We start from the raw sequence: 10,829 nt of genomic DNA, 5'->3' as shown, positions 1-10,829 counted from the left end.
AAAAAATTATTATTTTTATCTATACTGTCACCTCCATTAAAGAGAGTGACAAACTAAGTCGTTAGTAGTATTATATTGTGTTACTTTTGATATATCCTAAGCCACACCATGGAGTATATAAAATTAGCAACATTAGAATATAATATAATAGTAATTCTAATAACATGATAATATTTGAATATTAAATTTATGTTTGAAATTATACATGATATATTAGTAATTAATACCGAAAGATTTTCTACATTTTTTAATTTCTAGTTTTTCTCTTTTAGATTTTTGGACATTTACATAATTTCAGTTTTTCAATTCAGATTAATTTTCATAGTTCGGAATCTAATTTTTCAGGTTCGATTTCTTGGACAATTCAGTTCTGATATTGTCATAAAAAATAACAGAATCTTATCATTAAAAATACAGTTAAGGCAAGAACCGGACATAGTGGTCAACTAAAATATGCCGGTTTTATACAATTTTAGCCTCAGAATACAAACGATGGGGCCACTTCTAACTATTCATAGGCCATCTAATGGCAGATGAGCATATCTGAAATGCAAATCTACAACACACATTTGTTATTTTCGAACTAATAAAAACCAAGAAAGTAATTGGAGGCAACTAGCTTAGAAAGTGTGAAAAAAATTTAACTGTGCAGATCAATGTACAGAGGATCCTACAGAAAAAAAAAATACTACATGTTCCCTTTGTTATGACTGGTTCTTTACAATCCTAACATTGCCGTAGAAGCGCTTCAGGTCTTTAATGGCCCTCTCCTCTATCTGAATTGACCGAATCGACGAGGGAGCATCAACCTCTGGTTTGAACCAACGGTTTGAGCCAGCAGACTCCGATGGTGACCCCAGACCATTCATCACAGAGAATCCAGTGGTGCTATTTTTTGGACTATGAGAAACTCCTAGCTGCTGCTTTCCCTGAACAGAATTATAACAGGCACATCAATTATTGAGCTATGAATGTTGCAAGCAGCCATTTTGACACCTACTGAATAAGTAATTACATTAACATACAGCCATACCTGCTGAAACTGGATATCCCTTAGAGATGGACGCGAAAGGGAAGGTGGAGTTCCAGAGGCCGCCCAAGGTGGCGTGTTTCTATCTCCATCGGGTATTGGTGCTTTCCTAGCAGGGGTCATAGCTATTGGAGAGGAACAGATGAATGAGCTTAATGGGAGTTTCCCATTGTTACCTTCAGAATGATCCTCAGACTCTTTCTTCTTTGTGGGCTTGGTCTCAATCTTGCTTTGCTCGTCTTGTATAATGCGAAGCGACTTTGGTCCCTGAGATGCTTTGGCACCACCCCAAGCAGGACCCTCACTTTTCGGCATCACCACAGGTGGAGGTGGTGGAGCGACAGTTTTTGGAACATCGTCAAGGGCACCACTGAGAAACATAGAAAGCCCGCCTTTTCTGTTCTTTTTCTTCGATGCAGTTGGAGAAGCAGTCGCATTTAGGGGAACATCTCCAGCTGCCTTCTTACTATGAGATTTTGAAACCCTGGCCTCTTGAATTACCACAAAACTCCCAGAATCTGCAGCTTTCTCCTATAAATAGAAAAGAACAAGGAAACCAACTGTTTCAGTGACAATATCAACAGCAACAAAAAGAGGAGGGTCCTCCATATATGCTTTTCCAACAACATAGTCAAGTAATATGGAAACAAGATGTTAGTGAGATCAACAAGCCTCCTTACAACAAAAGGTGCAGGTTAGTAAAGCAATTAGATGATAATGATATCTCACCTGAACCTTACTATTGATCTCTTCATGAACTTCAGCATCCAGGACGCCCTTCATGTTGCCTGGTTCGGAATCAATAGCTAAATCACTAGAGCCCTCTTCCTTACGGGCTTCCTTTTCTTTTTTCTTTCTTCTTTGTTTTCTAGATTCAGCTTTTCTACTCCCTCTTTCATCTACCAGGGATGATTCTTTTGTATGAACAGTTTCAATTGGCGCACCAAGCTCAGCAAGAGAACTCTCCAGTGCTGATCTCATTACAAGTTTTGAAATCTGCTGGTCATCGAGAAGATGGCCCTTGGACTGTTTTTCCTCAAGCAGCTCAATCTGTTGCAACTTTTTCCTCAACGCTCTGATTCTTTTGTGGACACCTTCAACCGCAGCATCATCGGATTGTAAAAAGCCATCTAACCTATGAGCTCCTTCTTTGCATAAAATTAGCCCTTGTGTACCATCATCGCGTATCCTAAGTGTATCATCTTCACCATTCTCTTCGTCATCACTATTTAGAATAGCTGGAAATTTAGTTGTGGGTGTAGGAAGCTGACGGAAACTCCATGGCTCTGATGACTTCAAGTCTAGAAGTTTCTCAAGATCAACCAAAACATCCAATGACACACCAGCAAAAGTTTGCACTGATACTGCAAGTATGTAGTCTAGGTTGCGAATGACAATCTCCTGCAGCAAGTTTTGGCATCTTTCAGGAAAGAAGAAGCTTACAAACAAACAATGAAATGATAATGTGAAGAAATCAGTAAAAGATGTATTAGTTCAGTAACAAAGCAGAATTCTCTAACACCTGAGCACAGAACATCAGATTCTAATTGCAAATTCAAGCGACCTTCGAATGTGAAATGATAATGTGAAGAAATCAGTAAAAGAAATACAAGTTCAGTCAACAAGACAGAATTCTCTACCACCTGAGAACATCAAATTCTTATTGCAAATTCAAGGAACCTTCGAAGGTGTTGCATGTATTTAGCATTAGATATAATTTAGTGCAAAGAAGGGTGATCAGCATCATAAAGTTATATTGAATTTCCCAACTATTTGTAACTTGCAAGTTCTCTTTGTAATCAAGGACCACCAAGTAGAAGCTCGCCTATGATGCAAAAACTTGCTCATGGTCCTACAGCAGAAAATCTTGTTGAGGCTATGAAAAAGCCACAAGCTATTTAGTTGTTTTTTTTAGATGTGTCTAGTTGGCTATGTTGATATAACCTAATCACGGAAAATCAATATTACGACTTTGCATAAGACATCCCTTAAATCAGATGACAACTACAGCTGCTTTGACAACATAGGAGTGTCAAACGGCCCAATCCATAAAGAGTCTACAAATGACTATTGCACAATTAGGAAAAGTTGATGTAGATAACAACAAAAGAGTTGTTGAAACAGACCGCACAATGTCTCTTGAGATCATCTGCTCCCAATGAATCAGCAATTTCGAGCACTTGTATGGCATTTCTTGGCTCAACCAAATGCTCTGCAGCTACCTTTTCACAGAGACTTTTTAAGCTCGGGGCACTTGGCTTTTCAAAAGAATTTCTAAAACTGGGTAGTGCTGGATTTTCATTATCATCCTTCATGTCAGACAAGACATCCTCATTCTCCACATCATCAAACATGAAGCCTTCACGAAGTTCATCTAATTCACCCTTGATCTCTTGTTTTGGACTACCGTCAGAAAACTGGGGAAGGAAGCATGGATGATAGAGTGAGCTAACAATCAGTAAATGTGTTTCCCCAACAGATACTGAGGTTGCCTTCTTCACCCCATGCAGCCTAGTAGGAGTAGGCGGAGAATCTTGTCCCTTCTTACCATCCCACATGTAAGTATCACCAGTCACTGTAACTGCAGCAGTCCAGTACTTTCCTGCAGATATGCTAGCTATTCCTTTCCCACATAGTGAATATAACTGCAGGAGAGATGTGCATTCATCAATTATGAGAGATGTGAATATGTACATTCATTAATTATGAGAAATGTTCAGTTAAGGACATAATGGTAAAGAGGAACCTCACAAGGCAAAGTAATACCTGGTGACACTGAAGTTCGGGATCTGAAGATGACCAGTAGAACAACGCACCATCATCTGTAAGCGCTATGCTGTGTGTCATCCCAGCAGCTATAGCAACAACAGTAAGGCGTTCCTTGCGATGAAATTTCAGCACAGAATTTCCAGCTTTCTTTATGTTTCTAGCAATGGTTACACGTCTAGGGTTAACAAGTCGATGACCCCAAGTGAAAACCTGCCAATCGTCATAAATTGAAAACCATCCATTCCAGGTACTTCATATACAAAACTCAAAAAGAAAATTTTAATAAAAAATTTTATACCTCCCCATCAGACCCTAAAACAATAGTGTGATACTTTGCTGCAGAGACTCCAACAAGGTGTTTACCCTTCAAGTATGCCACTAACCTTGGGCTGTAATTTGAAGCTGAGTTAGAGGTACCATAACCTAGTTGGCCTTCTCTATTGCAACCCCATGTATATATCTCACCAGCCTCTGAAACTACTGCAGTGTGTTTATTTGCTGCAGAAACAGCCATTATTCTTGCCTTCAAGGAACTAACTCTACGAGGAGTGGGTTGTGTGTCAACAGAAGTATAGCCAAGCTGACCCTCTGCAGAACATTGATAGAGGTATAATTACTTCCAGACGTGACATGATATCAAACAAAATGTTGCAATTTCATGATATAAAAAATGTGGGCAGTTAACCTGCCTTCAAATTATATAAATAAGCATGATTAGTTATAACTACAGAGGCTAGCAAGAGTTCTAAATCAGCCATATAATATTATATCTACCTCTATTGGAACCCCATGTAAATACTTCTCCACCCTCTGTCACAACAACAGTGTGATGTTTAGCAGCAGCAACAGCTCTAACTCGACGTGCACCTAAACCCATTGTCACTTGACGAGGAGTGATGACTGCAGCTTGACCACTAAAAAAAGAAAGATGGTTAAGCTCATAGATTATTTTCCGAAAAAGATCTATTCTAGGGGGACCGGTGTAAATTAGAGATATCCTGATTAAAATTATGTGTTTTCCTCAAACTGATGAAATTAAATAATCTAACCATGTATCTTAGTTTTTCACTAGTTCAACTGAAACACAAAAATCAACAGAAAGCATGTTAGCTATACAGGGAACCTAAAATTCTGATGTTCCTGCTAAATTATTTGATCACATAATGGCAAAGCACATCATTCAATTAGGTGAAGAGTCATGGTACTTTGAGAAAACATTCAAAAAGTAGTTGAAAGAATAAATTCTTAGTTAGATGCACAAAAGTTTGTTAAAATTATTCAAACATTGAGGAGTAAGTATGGGCACCAAAATGAACTCCATGTCACCTGTGTATATCAAAATCAGGATGCCCTAGGCGACCACCCCTTCCAAATCCCCATGTGTAAACATCCCCACATGCACTAACTGCCACACTGTGGAACTTTGCAGCAGAAATGGATTTGATGAATGAGCCATGAAGAGATTCCAGTTTGCATGGTAATTTCTGGATGTGTGCATTTCCAGTTCCAAGTTGATAGTTTACACCACTACCCCAGCTGAAGACCTCTGTATCTACTGAAATTTAAAAGAAATAGATCAATATCCTAGCTTATGTCAGCAATAAACCTAGAAAATTATATTTGAGGATACAGCTACATACCCAAACTATTTTGCTTGCCAACAGCCTGCAGAACAGGCCCAGATAAGAGATCAACAGGCGTTCTAGATTTCGAATCCCCCAGTGTCAAAGAAGCACCAAACTGGAGAAGTACACAAGCAACTGCTAAATGCCCAAAATGGAGAGCCCTGTGAAGGCTACTCCACCCCGATTCCCCATCCTGACAAGAAAAGTAAACTGATTTTAGAGGAAATGACGAAACCATTTCTGCATTAATGAACTCATGACACTGAAGCTTGAGATCTTTTATCCTTTTGTGCACCACCAAGATGGGCACATTCACGTAAAATAGCACTCCCTTGTATATTTCTTTTTGCACGTGATAACCCTTTTAATTAACATCAAACATTTCTTGCAATACAATGGCATAAGGTAATGGAACTTACATCAAGATTATTGCATCCATCGATTTGGTCAATTTAACTTTCTTCATACACTAGAAAAATAATGCACCACTTTCAAAGAAATTAGGTGAAAGCTCTGTATCATTAATTTTAAAATTATATTTCTCATGCTCCAATCTGCAAACATGATAAGGAGTTCCCACTTATTCTCCCCTCCATATTCTCTGGCTCTTCTAGACAGGATTATGATCGCCAAAGGAAAAGAAAATCAATTATGATACCCAAAGGGCAGAGAAACACGATCCAGCATGCGATGACCGAGATCAAGAAACAACTCCAAACCAGTCATCATACAACAGCTCAGTAAGCATCGAACTTAATGTTGAGCAGAGTAGAAGATCAGAGGGAAAAAAAATACCCTTGCATTAGGGTCTGCACCAGCTTCAAGAAGCCTTCTTACAACCGGTATATGGTTCCTCCAAGTAGCAATATGCAAAGGAGTAAGCCCAAACAGGTTCCTTGCATTAATATTTCCACCATTTTTCTGAAGCATCACCAAGGCTGAATCTACATCAGATAAAGAGCCCTCTCGCACAACCATCCAGAGATCCTTACTCTGATTAGCACATTTAAGAGATTTTTTCTGGGATGGTGGTGAAACCAAACCCTCCATTGGAATAAATAAATGACCAAGCGAGCTTTTTAGATCTGCTGCCACTTTTGGTAAATCCTCACTCTAGATATAGAATTACAGATGAGTGTAGCTCAGTGATCCTGCTAATATTGCATAGGAACCAATTTATATCATTGAAAATAATAATTAAAGAAGGCATTCAGCAGCACCATTCACCATTTTACTATAAAAAGCACTTGATTGATTCTTTTCACAAACCACTGACGAGCCATTATTCAAAAAACATTCTGGAGACAATTGAACTCTGCAAAGTTAAGCATTGGGTGAGTAACTGTAGCAGTATGCAATAAGCTATAGGCGCGCATAACAAACAAATAGGAGATCTACAAACTTTCTTCAGTCCCTTAATCTTACAAATATATTACTATAAAGTACCTTTGCAATAGAATATGACGTGACATTTAAGTTCGATCGGGAAATTAGGCAAGGAAAAAATTCCCAGTAAGCAAGGAAAGTAGTTACTCGTCGATAAATAATCAACACAAGATCATTCAAATGCCTCACAAACTATATCAAGTTGGATCTTCATTAACAAATCAGGTCCCGAAATGCATTGAAAAACTAAAATAGTCTGAATTACCCACATTATAAACATGACTGGTCTGAACTCGAGATCGCAAACCAAACACACACAAAAATCGGAACATGATTCAGCCTTCTCATTTATTCAAATTTGACCATCGAAATTCCACCGCGTTTCTCAATATCCTAAAGGGGAATTATCTCAATTGTTAAACTACAACGCTAAAAATTAGAGCCACATTCAATTTTGGCATTGAAGTAATGGAACAAGCGCTCTACCCCACCCCACGGTTGCTTAAAATATAATCAGATAAAGAAAGATTGGATCTTGAATATCAGAATTGGGGGAAAAAGAAAAGAACATATGCACAATGTTTGATTACACAAACAAGAGGTAAAACACTGAAAAGATCGCATCTTCACGACCGAGAAAAAAAATTTGGGGAGTAATAACGCAATAAAAAGGAACACTATAATATACGGAATAGAAGTCCACCTTGGTTTATTAGGACAAGTCCATCACAATCATCGGAGAAGAATTTGCAACAGCCATGCCAAGTTCAGCACTCTCTCTCTCTCTCTCTCTCTCTCTCTCTCTGTGCATTTGTGGTTGGTTTGGTGTTAGTTTTAATCACAGCGAATCTACCACGGAAGCGAGGACCGAATATACCCAAAATAAACCGTGAAGCAAAGGTGAAGAACTCGTCGATGAGCTGAGGGGCATTCTCGTAAATTACACTAATCTATTCGGACCAAAATACCCCCAATTTTTGTAGACATTGACGCCCAAGGATTTCATAGAAATATCAGGCCACGATTTCTCCGCCACCGCCTCACCGATCACCCGTATCTAGCAACTGTTAATGCTCTACTGACACGTGTCATCTAGTCAGGATTCTCCTGCTAATTCTGATTTCACTTCCAAGAACATACGAATATGCTAAAGCAGAGTCATTTTATTTATACTTAATTCTCATGCATAAGAAATAGTATTTCAATATTACAAATTATTTAGAACATATCATCCCACTTATTTTATTTCTTTATCCTATTAATTAGTTTTTCGTATTTTTCAAACAAATATATTATTCAAAAATATACGTTATCCCTCATATTTTATTATGACTACTATCAATCACTCGGTTATTCATTTTAATGCTTAATCCACGGACAAATTTAATAATGGTTACATACTAAAAAAATATTGACAACTGAATGTGCGTTAAAGCATTTGAATTTTCTTGTGTAATTCGCGTAAATTTTTTTAGTTAATGAATAATGTACTCTATTTTTAGACCGTTCCAATAGTGTCATCATTTCTTTATATAATACTAAAATAATATATTACTATAATTTATTCTCTCTTTATTATTTTATATTTTATTATCTTTCTTACTTTATTTTCTTTTTATATTTTTTATTTTACTCTCTCGCTTCACGTATTGAATATCTATTTTCTAAGAGCATCCCCATCCGTGCTCTTAGCTAAAAGCACGGAAGTGGACTCGGACCCACTTTTACTCCTTGTCCTTAGCTAAGAACACAACACCCACATCCGTTCCCTTAGCTAAGGACAAATTCAAGGGTTCCACCATTCTATTATTCAATTTAAATACTTCAATTACTAAAAACATTCCTACATTATAAAAATACATTAAAAAATAAAAATTACATAAGTAAAATCTTAAAAAATAAAAATTACATAATTAAAATCCTAGAAAATAAAAAAATACATAATTAAAATCATACATATTAAAAAGTACTACCTCCGTCCACCAAAATTTGTCCCATTTTTCCATTTCCGTCAATCCCTCAAAATTTGTCTCATTTCACTTTTACCAATTTTTGGTAGTGGATCTCATATTCCACTAACTCATTCCTACTCACATTTTATTATAAAACTAATATATAAAAGTAGGACTCACAATCCACTAACTTTTCAACTCACTTTCCATTACATTTTTAAAACCCGTCTTGCCGGGTCAAAGTGGAGACAAATTTTGGTGGACGGAGGTAGTACATGATTAAAGACTAAAAAATACCCTCGTGGAAGACTAGTTCTCTATCCCAATGTTCTCTTGAGACCCTGGATCATTCTCACATGTGTTGCAAGTTGTTCGCGCAACGGCGGTTGGCAGTCGCCTTCTTCCTTCCTTGCGGCCGGCGGGAACTGCTCGGGCCAGCGTCGGAGCTACCCAAGTTAGTTCCGGCAAGTTGGGTAGCCACATCATCGGAGGCGCAACCGGATAGGGCTACCGACCTCGACCGTTTGTTGGAGGAGCTGGAGGAGGACCCCCTATACTTCAGATGTTGGTGCCCCTCCTGCCAACAATTAAGGTACTTGAACGGTTTCAACTCCAAGCTTTGGTAGGTCGCCAAGGTGGCATTGATGACGTCGAGCTCGCTCTTGCCGCTCCCCGCCGCACGCTCTTCCTGATGGTAATACCCATGAAACTTACCAATTGCCTCGTTGCATCTGAAGATGCAATTGCGCATCATACTATCATTGCGATAGATGGTTCCCTCCGACCGGGTTTCATTGTAAAGACAAGTGATGCGCCACCAATACGTTTTCCTGGTTTGGTTCGTATCAACATCCGGGTCTTCGAAGACTGCCAAGTAGGCTTTGAACATCTGCATCATCTCATCCGGAGTGTACGGGGTGCGGGTACCCCGAGTAGGAGGAGTACGTGTAGGAATAGAAGTAGGAGTACGAGCAGAGCTGCCGCTCCCTCCCGAACCGGATTCGGGTGCCCACCCGAACCCGGGGGCATCTTGGTCATCCACCGGGTAAGGCCGGTAGCTACCCGGAACTTGAGAACCCTGGCTTTGAGGAGGGGCCGAAAATTGCGTTTCCGAACTAGAGAATGGCTCGGAGCCGAATTCGTGGTTCCAACCGCGGGAGCCGGAGGGATGATCGTCTCGGAGCCGAACATTGTGTAGTGTGGTGGGAATTTAGATGAGAGAATATGAGAAAAAAAGATGAGAGAATGTAGATGATAGAATAGATGAGAATGTGTTTTTTTTTTTGTGTTGAAGTGAGGGTATTTATAGATGAAAATGTGAATTTTGGGGAAAAAATTTGAAAATAAATTAAAAGTGGGTAGAAAACGGATATAATTTTTGGGAAGTGGGAAAATATATTTTTTTATTTTAAAAACATTTTTTTTTTTAATTAATTTCGAATTAAAAAAATGAATATGCTAACGGCTATGCCGTTGGCGAATCAGAAGTTGCCACGTATGCTGCTCAGCGGCATGGACGTGCTCTTAGCTAAGAGCAGCGCCGTGCCGCTGGCACGGACGGACGCCTCCCATCGGCGGACGAATGGCGTCCCCGCCGCACTGCGGATGCTCTAATCTTCATACCAAAAAGAAATGACTCTATTAATATGAAACATAGGAAGTATAAGAAAATGCAAAAGAAATATGGTTATACTATTAAGGGTTGTTCAGTTTGCAAGATTATATCTCATGATTGAATATGAATTATGTTTATTTCATAAGATTGAATATGTATTATGATTGGTTCATAATATTGAATCTCACAACTTAAATCTCAGATGTATAGTCTTATGATAATTAGTCATAGCTGCTCCTTCGATTAAAATAATTTCACAATTTAATCTTAAATTAAATGGAGTATATGATAATGACTCATGACTTCTTACAGTATTTAAAAATGAGTTCAATATATGAAAGAAATTTATTTCCTATTTATCAAATAATTGCTGAAAACAAGTCTAATTAAAGTGATACAAATTTATTTTTATGAAATGATCAAGCATATTTTGAAATTTTGCAATATTAATA

The 10,829-nt window shown here is 38.3% G+C and overlaps 1 protein-coding gene across 5 annotated transcripts; it reads right to left on the bottom strand.

The window, feature by feature from the left end:
* Positions 1–436: 436 nt before the first annotated feature.
* LOC125218153 lies at positions 437–7,671 on the bottom strand. Of its 5 annotated transcripts, none has more exons than XM_048119765.1 (12): positions 7,514–7,671; positions 6,652–6,739; positions 6,220–6,578; positions 5,440–5,617; positions 5,126–5,354; positions 4,574–4,713; positions 4,098–4,387; positions 3,797–4,009; positions 3,157–3,675; positions 1,760–2,431; positions 1,034–1,561; positions 437–929 (listed from the first exon to the last, which is right to left on the bottom strand). In XM_048119765.1, the coding sequence occupies exons 3-12, from the start codon at positions 6,472–6,474 to the stop codon at positions 705–707; spliced, it is 3,249 nt and encodes a 1,082-aa protein (XP_047975722.1). In that variant the 5' UTR covers positions 6,475–6,578; positions 6,652–6,739; positions 7,514–7,671; the 3' UTR covers positions 437–704. The 5 variants fall into 5 exon arrangements, with proteins under 5 accessions (XP_047975722.1, XP_047975720.1, XP_047975718.1 ...); XM_048119763.1 differs by having other exon boundaries at positions 6,220–6,575; XM_048119761.1 differs by having other exon boundaries at positions 6,220–6,537.
* Between the last annotated feature and the right edge of the window lie 3,158 nt (positions 7,672–10,829).

Source organism: Salvia hispanica, chromosome 4 (assembly GCF_023119035.1).
Source record: "Salvia hispanica cultivar TCC Black 2014 chromosome 4, UniMelb_Shisp_WGS_1.0, whole genome shotgun sequence".
NCBI lineage: Eukaryota > Viridiplantae > Streptophyta > Magnoliopsida > Lamiales > Lamiaceae > Salvia > Salvia hispanica.
Note: the sequence above shows the minus strand (reverse complement) of the source record. Positions and strands in the feature narration are given on the sequence as shown.

What these genes read in the sequence shown, in the direction of transcription:
- LOC125218153 (XM_048119761.1), bottom strand. An exon ending in GTGCAGACCCTAATGCAAGG is followed by an intron (nt 5,618 to 6,219) that starts GTATTTTTTTTC and finishes TTTTCTTGTCAG; the next exon opens with GATGGGGAATCGGGGTGGAG. An exon ending in TTTTAGGGTCTGATGGGGAG is followed by an intron (nt 4,010 to 4,097) that starts GTATAAAATTTT and finishes GACGATTGGCAG; the next exon opens with GTTTTCACTTGGGGTCATCG.